General features: G+C 50.9%; 1 protein-coding gene across 1 annotated transcript in view; it reads right to left on the bottom strand.

The window, feature by feature from the left end:
- Window positions 1–393: 393 nt before the first annotated feature.
- ATOH8 (atonal bHLH transcription factor 8) overlaps window positions 394–10402 on the bottom strand; it is a gene marked incomplete at its 5' end in the record, with an annotated part of 34066 nt that continues 24057 nt past the window's right edge. The window contains 1 exon segment of the mRNA XM_082851299.1: window positions 394–1289. Coding sequence (XP_082707425.1) covers window positions 1216–1289 — 74 coding nt within the window. The 3' untranslated portion in view covers window positions 394–1215.

Here is a 10402-nt window from a genome sequence, read left to right as displayed (position 1 = left end):
TCCCCACCTTATAAACTCACAGTCTGGAGTGAACGAGGCACGTTCCTGACCTGGCCTCCTGGTCACTAGTCCAGGCCGAGGCCATGGCGAGGGCCCCACCCCCTTACACACACACAGCTCACTTCCCGAAGGGTTCTCAACCTCTCCCTCCCCCCACCACCCTCTCCAACTGACCGGCCAAAGTCCTGGTCACCCACGGAGTCCATCAATACAAGCAAGTGTTTTCGTTACATGTCGGGGCTTTTACTTCAATTTGAAGCAGATGGTTGAGCACAGATGTGAACAGCTTTGGCCTTGTGCACAAGGAAGGAACAGGCCTTGACTTTGAACATGCCCGCCTCCCCACATACTGGCCCATTCCCCTGGTCCCTTCCTCCCCTCTGCCCCCCTGCACAGCCATCACAGCCCGCTGGCCCCCAGGCAGGGCGCCATCTTGTGTGCCCAGTCAGGAGGGCGGGCCCCTGGCAAGGAGTGGCTGGCTGGACCGGCTGGGGGTCACCTTGGGGCAAGTCCCTGGGGTGAGGTATGGGTGGTCAGTATTGCCCCCCACCCTCCCATTCACTTCCCACAATGCTTTGGGCCCAAGAAGGAGCCTGCGCCCAGGGAACATGGGAAAATCAGGGTCAGAGGCCTGGGCAGCCAGTGGGAAGGAGAGGGGGGCCGGGATCTCAGACCTCACTCCCCACAGGTGCCCCCAGCCTCCCTGTCACAGCCTCCCTATCACCGATAAGCCAGAAGGCTTATCTGCGTCCAGCCAGCTCGGGGCCCAGCTGTAGAAAGGGAGTTCCGGGTCAGAGGGTCAAGCGCTTCCAACAGTCACCAAACGTCCATCCTTTCCATGAGTTCCTAGTGGAACTGCTGACTCGTCTTTGGCGTGAGATGGGACCCGGGCAACAGGAGGAGTAAACATCACAGAGCAACAGTGTGGCTTTTCACTATGGGGTCTTCTCACCCCATTTTGTTCAGTGTCTCTGTCGAATCTTTGGCAATGAATTTCTGCAGCCAGACGGTGGGCCTCAGGCCCGGGCAAGGGGAAGGCTTTGCTCTCCCCATCCCACCAGGCAGAGAGCAAAGTGCAAAGTCACTGTGGAGTGGTTGCGGGGTGGGGCGGGGGGAGAGGGCGAGAGGGGGGCAGGCAAGCTTCTGTCCTGAGAGGTGGTGGTCTGAGCATCCGGTGGCAACTTAGAGAGGACGACAAGGCTGGACTTGGCGAGCTCACCTTCTCCTCAAGCTTGACTGGAAAGAGGGCCCACAGCAGCGTCCTTGGACAAGCCCATGGCCGGTCACTCCTGAAAGAAACAACCAATGGGAGGAGAGGGAGAAATTAGGAGGTTGGGATTAACATACACACACTACTGTATCTAAAACAGATAATCAACAAGGACCTACCGTAGAGCACCGGGAACTCTACTCAATACTCTGTCATAACCTATATGGGAAAATAATCTGAAAAAGAATAGATATCTGTATATATCTATATATAAAACTGAATCACTTTGCTGTACACCTGAAACTAACACAACATTATAAATCAAATATACTCCAATATAAAAAAATAAACTAAAGAAACAGCAGCTAAGACCCGGCACAGCCAAATAAATAAATAAATAAATGTTTTTTAAAAATAAAGAAACAAACAAAAAATAAAATAAATAAGGTAAAAGGATATATTGTATAGCACAGGCATTAGAGTCAATATTTTATACTAACTTTAAATGGAATATAATCTATAAAAATTTTGAATCCCTATATTATATACCTGAAACTAATATAATATTGTAAACCAACTATACGTCAATAAACAAGCAAACAAACAAAAAGAAGGGCTTCCCCGGTGGCGCAGTGGTTACGGATCCGCCTGCCAACGCAGAGGACATGGGTTCAAGCCCTGGTCCCGGAAGATCCCACATGCCGCGGAGCAACTAAGCCCGTGCGCCACAACTACTGAAGCCCACAAGCCTAGAGCCCACGAGCCACAGCTACTGAAGCCCATGAGCCCGTGCTCCGCAACAAGAGAAGCCACAGCAATGAGAATCCACAAGAGAAACCACCGCAATGAGAAGCCCGCGCACCGCAAGGAAGAGTAGCCCCCGCCCGCCACAACTAGAGAAAGCCCGTGCGCAGCAACAAAGACCCAACGCAGCCAAAAATAAAAATTAAATAAATAAAAATTTTTAAAAAGCCAAAAAACAAACAAACGAAAACCAACCAATGGTCAGAAGTAGCCCCTACTGGTCCTGACTCCACAAGGCCGACCTGTACCAGGTGCCGGCGCCCATGGTACCTCCTCTTACTCGATCCTCGCGGCTGCCCGGGGAGGGGCTCGGGAGGGACTCGTATGGCCCAGGCAGGGACTGAATCTTGAAAGGTTCGGTAAGGGATGGAGCCAGGATCTGGAACCAGGACCGGCTGCTGCCAGAGCCCACGTCGTCCCCTTACTCCCCACCCCTACCTTGCTGCATTTCAGAGCCACTGCTGATTTTGCTGGTTTGGGGGATGGGCGGGGTTGTAGAGGAAGCTCAGGGACCCCTGATCCTGATACCACAGTCCGCCAGGTCACACCTCTGAGGGATATCAGAGTCAGCCCTGTCCCCCCACGGGAATGGCATCCTTACCTCCTTCTCCCCACACCAGGGGTCCCCAACCCCCGGGACCCCTGTACCAGTCTGCAGCCTGTTAGGAACCGGGCTGCGCAGCAGGAGGTGAGCGGTGGCCGAGCCAGCAAAGCTTCGTCTGCCGCTGCCCATCGCTCCCATCACCGCCTGAACCCTCCCCTCCCCCATGGTCCGTGGAAAATCTGTCTTCCACGAAATCGGGCCCTGCTGCCGAAAAGGTTGGGGACCGCTGCCCTACACCCTTCAGACAAGACACTACACCGGCAGCCAAGAGGCTGACTCTAGGTGCAGCCCATCCCCCCACCAGCTGGGCCTCAGTGGTCTCATCTATAAAATGACAGTGTCTTCATCTATAAGAGGACAGTGTCCTCAGCTGTAGTAGAAATGAAGTCTGACCTGGGAATTCGAACCCAGAAAACAGATGAACACGGTTCTAGTCTATTTGGATCGGGAGAGTACAGGGGACACAGAGAGAGGGGAGCCCAGAGTCTACAGTATTCCTTCCAACGTGGAGCCTGGGGTGGCTGTGAGAACCCAGGTGCTCTGGGGCAAATTGGGAAACCCCTAGGTTAGACCGTCTTTCAGTTCCTTGCAGTCCTGACCTTCGGAAACTTCACACTGGCAGCTGAACTTGGTGTTGCTCATGAGAAAACTGACCAGAGGGCATGATTTTGCTACAGGAAGGGACAGGAGATGCGAAAAGGTCCTGGGGCTGCCGGGCTTTAGCTTTGGGGGAGGTCAGAGCTGGTGGGGAGGCTCTTCAGGGGCTCCCAGTCCACCCAGAAGACGCAGGAGAATAACAGCCATCCACTAACGGGGCACAGCACAGCCCTAATACCGCAGTTCCAAATCCTTCTCTCCCGTTTCCTGCAACAACCCTGAACAAACAGCTAAGCACTTATTTTTGAAGCAAAACATCTGTCAGGCACCTCTGACATGCCAGGGCGCTTCTCACGTCCCCAGCTCAGAGGTAAGTGCTACGAGTTGGCAGCACCACGATTTGAATCCAGATCGGCAGTGTTTATTCTACCACAAGGAGCCTGCTCCTGCTGAAAGGGAGGCTCGGGGAGCCGGGCTGCAGCCAAACCAGGAGGCTGGAGGGGCTGCTAACCACAGGCCCTAGTGAGCCTCAGGCCTGGGCGGCGCTGGGCAGGCAGCCAAGGTGCGAGGTCGGGGCAAGGCTGGAAGTGGGGTCCAGGGAGGGCGAGGGAGCCCAGCCAGGAGGAGGGAGTGTCCTCCAGCTAACAGAGGCTAAGAAGGGGAAAAGGAAAAGTGAGAGGAGGTAGCATCTTGATGTGGTGAATCCAGGCTCACATTCTCCAAGCCCATGGTGCGTGGCTGGCCCCAGCAGGAATCTGCTTTTTGTTACCGAGTCTGAGGAGGATTAAGAAGCGGAAAGGAAACCCGTGGGGATGGCACTGGGTCTGTGGTCCACGGGGTGATTTACAGCCACGTCATCCCGGCGCTGGCTGCCTGGGCGGGCCCTGCGGAGGACTGGCCCGGAGTTCCTCCCTTGTTCAGTCTGCCTGCGGTCAGGGAAGGCACGGAAGGCTGGGGCAGCTGAAGCCATCCCACTGGCTGCCCTGTAAAGGCGGCCGCCTGGCCGGGCCCAGCCCCAAGCCCTCCGTCGGCTCTCAGACTCCACTGAAGCCATGGCTACCACCCAAGAGCAAGGGAGACAGGGGTTTCTCTCGCCAAGGCCCGACCTGCAATTCTCAACCCCACCCTTTCCCTAACGTCTGCACTGGACCTGCGTTCCCACCACCCACCTTGGTCCAGGAATGCCAGCACAGGCATCATCCGTCCAAGGAAGGCTTATGTCAACTGGAGCGTGGTGGGAAGAACACTGGGAGGCCTTAGGTGCCACGGCCTTTTTTTGCAATTAACCGACTGTGTGACCTTGGGGAACTGACTCTCCCTCTCTGTGCTTTAATTCCTTCACCTGTACGGCAAGTGCACGTACGTTGGATTAGCACTCCCCAAAGGGTGCTCTTCAGAATACTAGCCAGGTGAGGTATATCCCATGAGTTTGGGAAACATCACAGACCTTGACCCGACTTTGGAAAGTCACCGTGTATATGAACATATTAAAGTCTCTGAAAAGTCCTACGGTAAAGAAATTCGTGTGGCTTTACTTACCCAGTGTTTCCCCAACCCATCTGATTGTGTGACTGCAACCGCATTGTGAGGAGTAGAAACTCACTCTATTCTTCCCGTTATTTAAGGCTGCACAAGGGCATTTCAGAGGGGCTGGGGGAAAGTCTCAGGAAAGCTTGCTGAACTGCAGTAGGGGCAATCTATGGCCCTTCCCTCCAGGTACCTGCCAACAACATCACTCAGCCACCTCCAGGCTCTGCTTCTTTCTTGCCTGTCTGCCCATTGGCCCAATCTCTCAGCATCCCAACCCCGAAGACCCAGTGAAGGCAGTCAGTTGGTCCAGCCTCAGTCAGATTCCTTCCCCTAGACCAATCTGGTGTGGCTGAGAGACAGGAGACAAACCTACCTATGCCATCCCTTCAGAAGAGGTGGGGTGTGTGTGTGTGTGTGTGTGTGTGTGTGTGTGCGCGCGCGTGTACGTAAGTGTAGGTGTGGACGTGGATGTGTGTGCACGCACACATGCAAGCATAACTGCAAATACAGGGGAGAGGGCTGGACACACTCCCCACTGTGACAACCACACCACAGACCCCCTTCTCATGTAACTCCTGGCAACATCCTGCTTGGGTCCATGTGAGAAGCACAGCTTGAAAGGGCCTCTTGCGTCCCCTCTGGCTCTGGCCTTCTGTGGGTGGTGTTCCCACTGCGGCCAAGCCTCTGATTATGGCTGGGTAAGGCTCTCACCATCCTGAGGAGCCCCCTGCAGCATGACCCCTCCACACAAAAGATGCCCTTTAAACACAGGTCTTGCTGCTCACTAATACAAACTTTAAAAATGACTAGACAAGATGCCTCCCAGGTCCCTTTCAGCAGGTCTGACGTGCTGAGTCCGACTGAAGTGATTTGGTCAGGGTGACAAAGTGTCTGGGTTTATCACATTCAGAAATCATCTTTTTTTCTTTTTTGGCCACAGTATGGCATTCAGGATCTTAGTTCCCCAACCAGGGATCAAACCGTGCCCTCGGCAGTGAAAGTGCAGAGTCCTAACCACTGGACCGCCAGGGAATTCCCAGAAATCATCTTTTTATCTGCTCACTCATTTGTGGTCAGAATGTCAGCTCCACAATGGCAGGGACATGGTCATTTTGTTCGTTGCTATAGCCCCAGAGCCTAGAACAGTCTGGACACACAGTAGCATCTCAATAAATATTTGTTATTTGTTGGACGTGTGAATATTTCCAGTTACCAGGCATTTTATTTACTGTAGCATTTAAGTACCACCAGATACGTTTCCTATTTCAAATGTAACACTGAGCATTTTTGTAACTGTGCCTATGTTTTAGGGGAACTTTTGGTAATTGTTGTGAACCCAGGAACAATGTTGTATCTGTCTGTTTTTGTTCACTTCCAGTTTTTAAATTTCTAATTATACCTCCTCTGCTTACTAAGTTTGTCCCTGGCTTTAAGTGGATTGGTTTCCTCTCCTCGTCACTTCTATGTGCTTCAGGGTAATTTTATCACTTTGGGGGCATTTAAAAAAAAACGATTATTTCTGCCTATAAGTTATTTTACCTTTTAAGTTCATTTTCAGTCACTTCACCTATTTAACCTTTTTGTTTGTTTGTTTGTTTTTTGTTTTTCTGCGGGACGCGGGCCTCTCACTGTTGTGGCCTCTCCTGTTGCGGAGCACAGGCTCCGGACGCGCAGGCTCAGCGGCCATGGCTCACGGGCCCAGCCGCTCCGCGGCATGTGGGATCTTCCCGGACCGGGGCACGAACCCGTGTCCCCTGCATCAGCAGGCGGACTCTCAACCACTGCGCCACCAGGGAAGCCCTATTTAACCATTTTTGACTGTTTTCAAATCATACATCTTTCTGTATTTAAGCAGTTTGTATAGAGCCTTCTATGTGTAGAAAAAGACATCAAATGGGATTGAAATCCTGAGTTTTTTGTTTTTTATGGTTTGTCCTAAAAGGAGCAGTCAGATTGCAATGCTACTTTAAAACTAAAATATGAAAGACAAGCAGGGAGGGCATGGGAGAAGTATTCTTCAAGCCCCACACTAGCAGGCATTATTTTACCTTTCACTTTTACGTACACCAATATATGGGCTAGAAAGGGTTTGGTTCTAAATGCTGACCACTAGGGTTCATCTTGGCCCCAAAGTCAGCGGGACTCTGGGGCCCTGGGCAGGCTGGTTGATCTCTCAAAGCCTCAGTTTACTCATCTTTAAAATGAGCACAGGGGAGGGATAAACTGTGGGATCGGGATTGACATATACACCTATTATATATAAAATAGGTAACTAATAAGGACCTACTGTACAGCACAGGAAACTCTACTCAGTCCTCTGTAATGACCTATATGGGAAAAGAATCTAAAAAAAAGTGGATATATGTATATGTATAACTGATTCACTTTTCTGTACACCTGAAACTAACACAACATTGCCAATCAACTATACTCCAGTAAAAATTAAAAAAATAAAATGAGCACAGTAATAGTATCCACTTTCTAGCTCAGTTGCAAAGAATCAATGGGACGAGAGAGCCACACTCCCAGCAGGGCCTGGCACACAGTGTAAGCACCAGCTCCCATTCCTGCAAAGAGCCGGGTCCTTGGTGTGATTCACTGGTGTTTGAAAACATAAAATGGCATCATAGGCTGAAAAGTCTCAAAAGAAGTAACCAGAAATAGTCATATGGAACCAACTGTCATCTCGGCCAATCTGCTTTAGACGAATTCTTTTTTAAAAGTAAGCACAACTTTTAAATTACTTAAGTCACATCCATGACGAATGAATAACCAAAGTGTGGTACATTCATACAATGGAATATTATTCAGCCACAAAAAGGAATGAAGTACTGACATATGACAGAACTTGGATGAACCTTGAAAACAGTATGCTAGGTGAAAGGAGCCAGACACAAAGGCCCACGTATTACAGGATTCCATTCCCATGAAATGTCCAGAACAGGGAAACCCATAGATTAGTGGTTGCCTAGGGCTGGGAGGGAGGAGATTGCTAAAGCATATGGGGTTTCTTTGGGGGCTGATAAAAATGCTCTAAAATTGGCTGTGGTGATGGCCACATTTTAGTGAAAAAACTAAAAAATCATTGAATTGTACACTTTAAATGGGTAAACTATAATCTCAATAAAAATGTTAAAGATTTTGGGACTTCCCTGGTGGCACAGTGGTTAAGAATCCGCCTGCCAATGCAGGGGACACGGGTTCAATCTCTGGTCCGGGAAGATCCCACATGCGGCGGAGCAACTAAGCCCGTGCACCACAACTGCTGAGCCTGTGTGCCACAACTACTGAAGCCCACGCACCTAAATCCCGTGCTCCACAACAAGAGAAGCCACCGCAACGAGAAGCCCGCGCACCGCAATGAAGAGTCGTCCCCGCTCGCCACAACTAGAGAAAGCCCGCGCACAGCAACGAAGACCCAACGCAGCCAAAAATAAATTAATTAATTAATTTATAATTTAAAAAACTGTTAAAATTTTTGTAAACGCCTAAGTAGTATATGTTAATTATAGAAAAGTTAGAAAACACAGAAGAGTGAACAGAAGAAAACCATTTAAATCACCTCCATCTCCCCACCGAGAGAAACCATGATAGTGCTGGGTGATTGCTGTTCCACATACTTTTCCTTTTTTTTTTTTTCCTAGTTGATACACAATGCTGTGTTGGTTTCAAGTGCACAGCAAAGTGATTCCGTTTTATATATATATATATATATATATATATACACACACACACATACATATGTACATATATATATATTTTTAGATTCTTTTCGATTATAGGTTATTACAAGACATTGAATATAGTTCCCTGTGCTATACAGTAGGTCCTCACTGTTTATCTCTTTTATATGTAGTAGTGCGTATCTGTTAATTCCAAACTCCTAATTTATCCCTTCCCACCCTTTTCCCCTTCGGTAACCATGAGTTTGTTTTCTATGCCTTTGAGTCTGTTTTTATTGTGTAAATAAATTCGCTTGTATCATTTTTAAGATTCTACCGATAAGTGATATCATATGGTATTTGTCTTTCTCTGTCTGACTTGCTTCACTTAGTATGATCAGCTCTAGGCCCATCCACCCACATACTTTTCCTATGTGTAGGCAGACCTATGTTGGATTTCATGGGAGTGAAATCAGCTTGTGCAAACTGCACGGCAAGCTGGTGTTTATGTTTTCTCCAACACTCCAGCCCATACATCTTTGCATCTGGCAGATCTGCTTCCACCTCTCCAAGGGCCAGGCTCTGCTGAGGTTATTCTGGGCACAAGCATAGGCCTGGGCTTCTGGCCTCCAAACTTCCCAGGGAACTGGAAGCAGGTATGGACCAGCCCACCCCCAGCGCCTCCAGCCTCGCCTGGCCTGGGCGCCACAGGTGACAGGCAGGAAATTTATGAGCAGTTGGAGCTGGCGGCCCTTTGCTGAGGGCAGGAACACGGTGTGAATCAACGACCACACTGTGTCCAGGCTGGGAGGGCTCTCCAGGTGCCAGGATCTAAGAGCTGCAAAGTTATAGCCAGAGCCCCTTGTGAGCCAGGAGAATCCGCCTGGGGACCATGAACTGGGGGAAAACTTCATTCAGTCATCAAAGATTTATTGAGTTCCTCCTGTCAGCTCTGTGACAGGCGTCAGGGTTGGAGGCCCTGCCCTGCAGCAGCTTACAGTCTAACCCCAGGGCAGAGCAGAAACCACCAAAATGCTATCCTGGTAGATGCTGTCGAGTCACCTCTTCCCCCTGCCCCCCGCTGTGTCCCTCCAGGCCACTCGTCAGAGAAGTGAATATGATTGCCAGGAGCTCCCGGCTACAGGGTGCAGATAGCTTCCTGTGATGCTAGGAGGACGTCCTGCCCTGCCGGCCCAGGTCAGGAGCAACAGTGGGTCCAGCAGTCTAAAACGCTCGCTGACTGGGGCCAACATTTATGTTCAAACCTCAGGGTCAGTCAAGGACATACAGAAGAACTTTCCTAGCTGTAGGAAACCACCACTGAGTAACACTGGGGACCCCTCCTGTGCTAAGATGCTGGAGCTGAAGCTGGGACCCAGGCACCCGGGCCAGCACTAAGAGAGCACCGTCCAGTCCCGGGCGTCCCCTCTGTTCCAGTACAGCCCTGCGCAGAGTTACTTCCACCCATGGGAACGGAGACTCCAGGAGGGCAGGGTTCTGCTGCCTGTGTCCCTGCTGTGTCCCCAGTCCAGGACAATGGGGCCTCCAGTCCAGCTGCCTGCCCCGAAACCCACCTCACTGCAGTCTGGGGAAATGTGTTTCCCCTCTGAAGCCTCCAAGCACTTCATACCGACTCCTCCTACACCCCTCTGTGCTCGAGTTATGGCTGGTGCAGCTGCGATCGCCCACATGCTCCCCCCACACGGCTCCACCACGGGCTCCTGAGACAGGGGGCCAGGTCGTCCTCCCAGGCCTGGGGACAGTAGTCCGTGAATCGGCTGAGGGCGGCCTCGTCCGGAGCCCAACACACTCCTTTGCATGTGCGGTTGTACAGTCCTTGGGAGGTGCTGTCGCTGCTTCCATTTTGCAGATGGGGAAATGGAGGCCCTCGGTCACACGCTAGGATGCAGCAGAGCAAGGCAGACCCCTCAGTCCCTAGAGGATTCAGCTTCTTCACTGGCAATCAGGACTAGAAAGTCCTCAAGCCACCCCCCC

This window comes from Leucopleurus acutus (genome assembly GCF_964270905.1).
Source record: "Leucopleurus acutus genome assembly, chromosome: 12".
NCBI lineage: Eukaryota > Metazoa > Chordata > Mammalia > Artiodactyla > Delphinidae > Leucopleurus > Leucopleurus acutus.
Note: the sequence above shows the minus strand (reverse complement) of the source record. Positions and strands in the feature narration are given on the sequence as shown.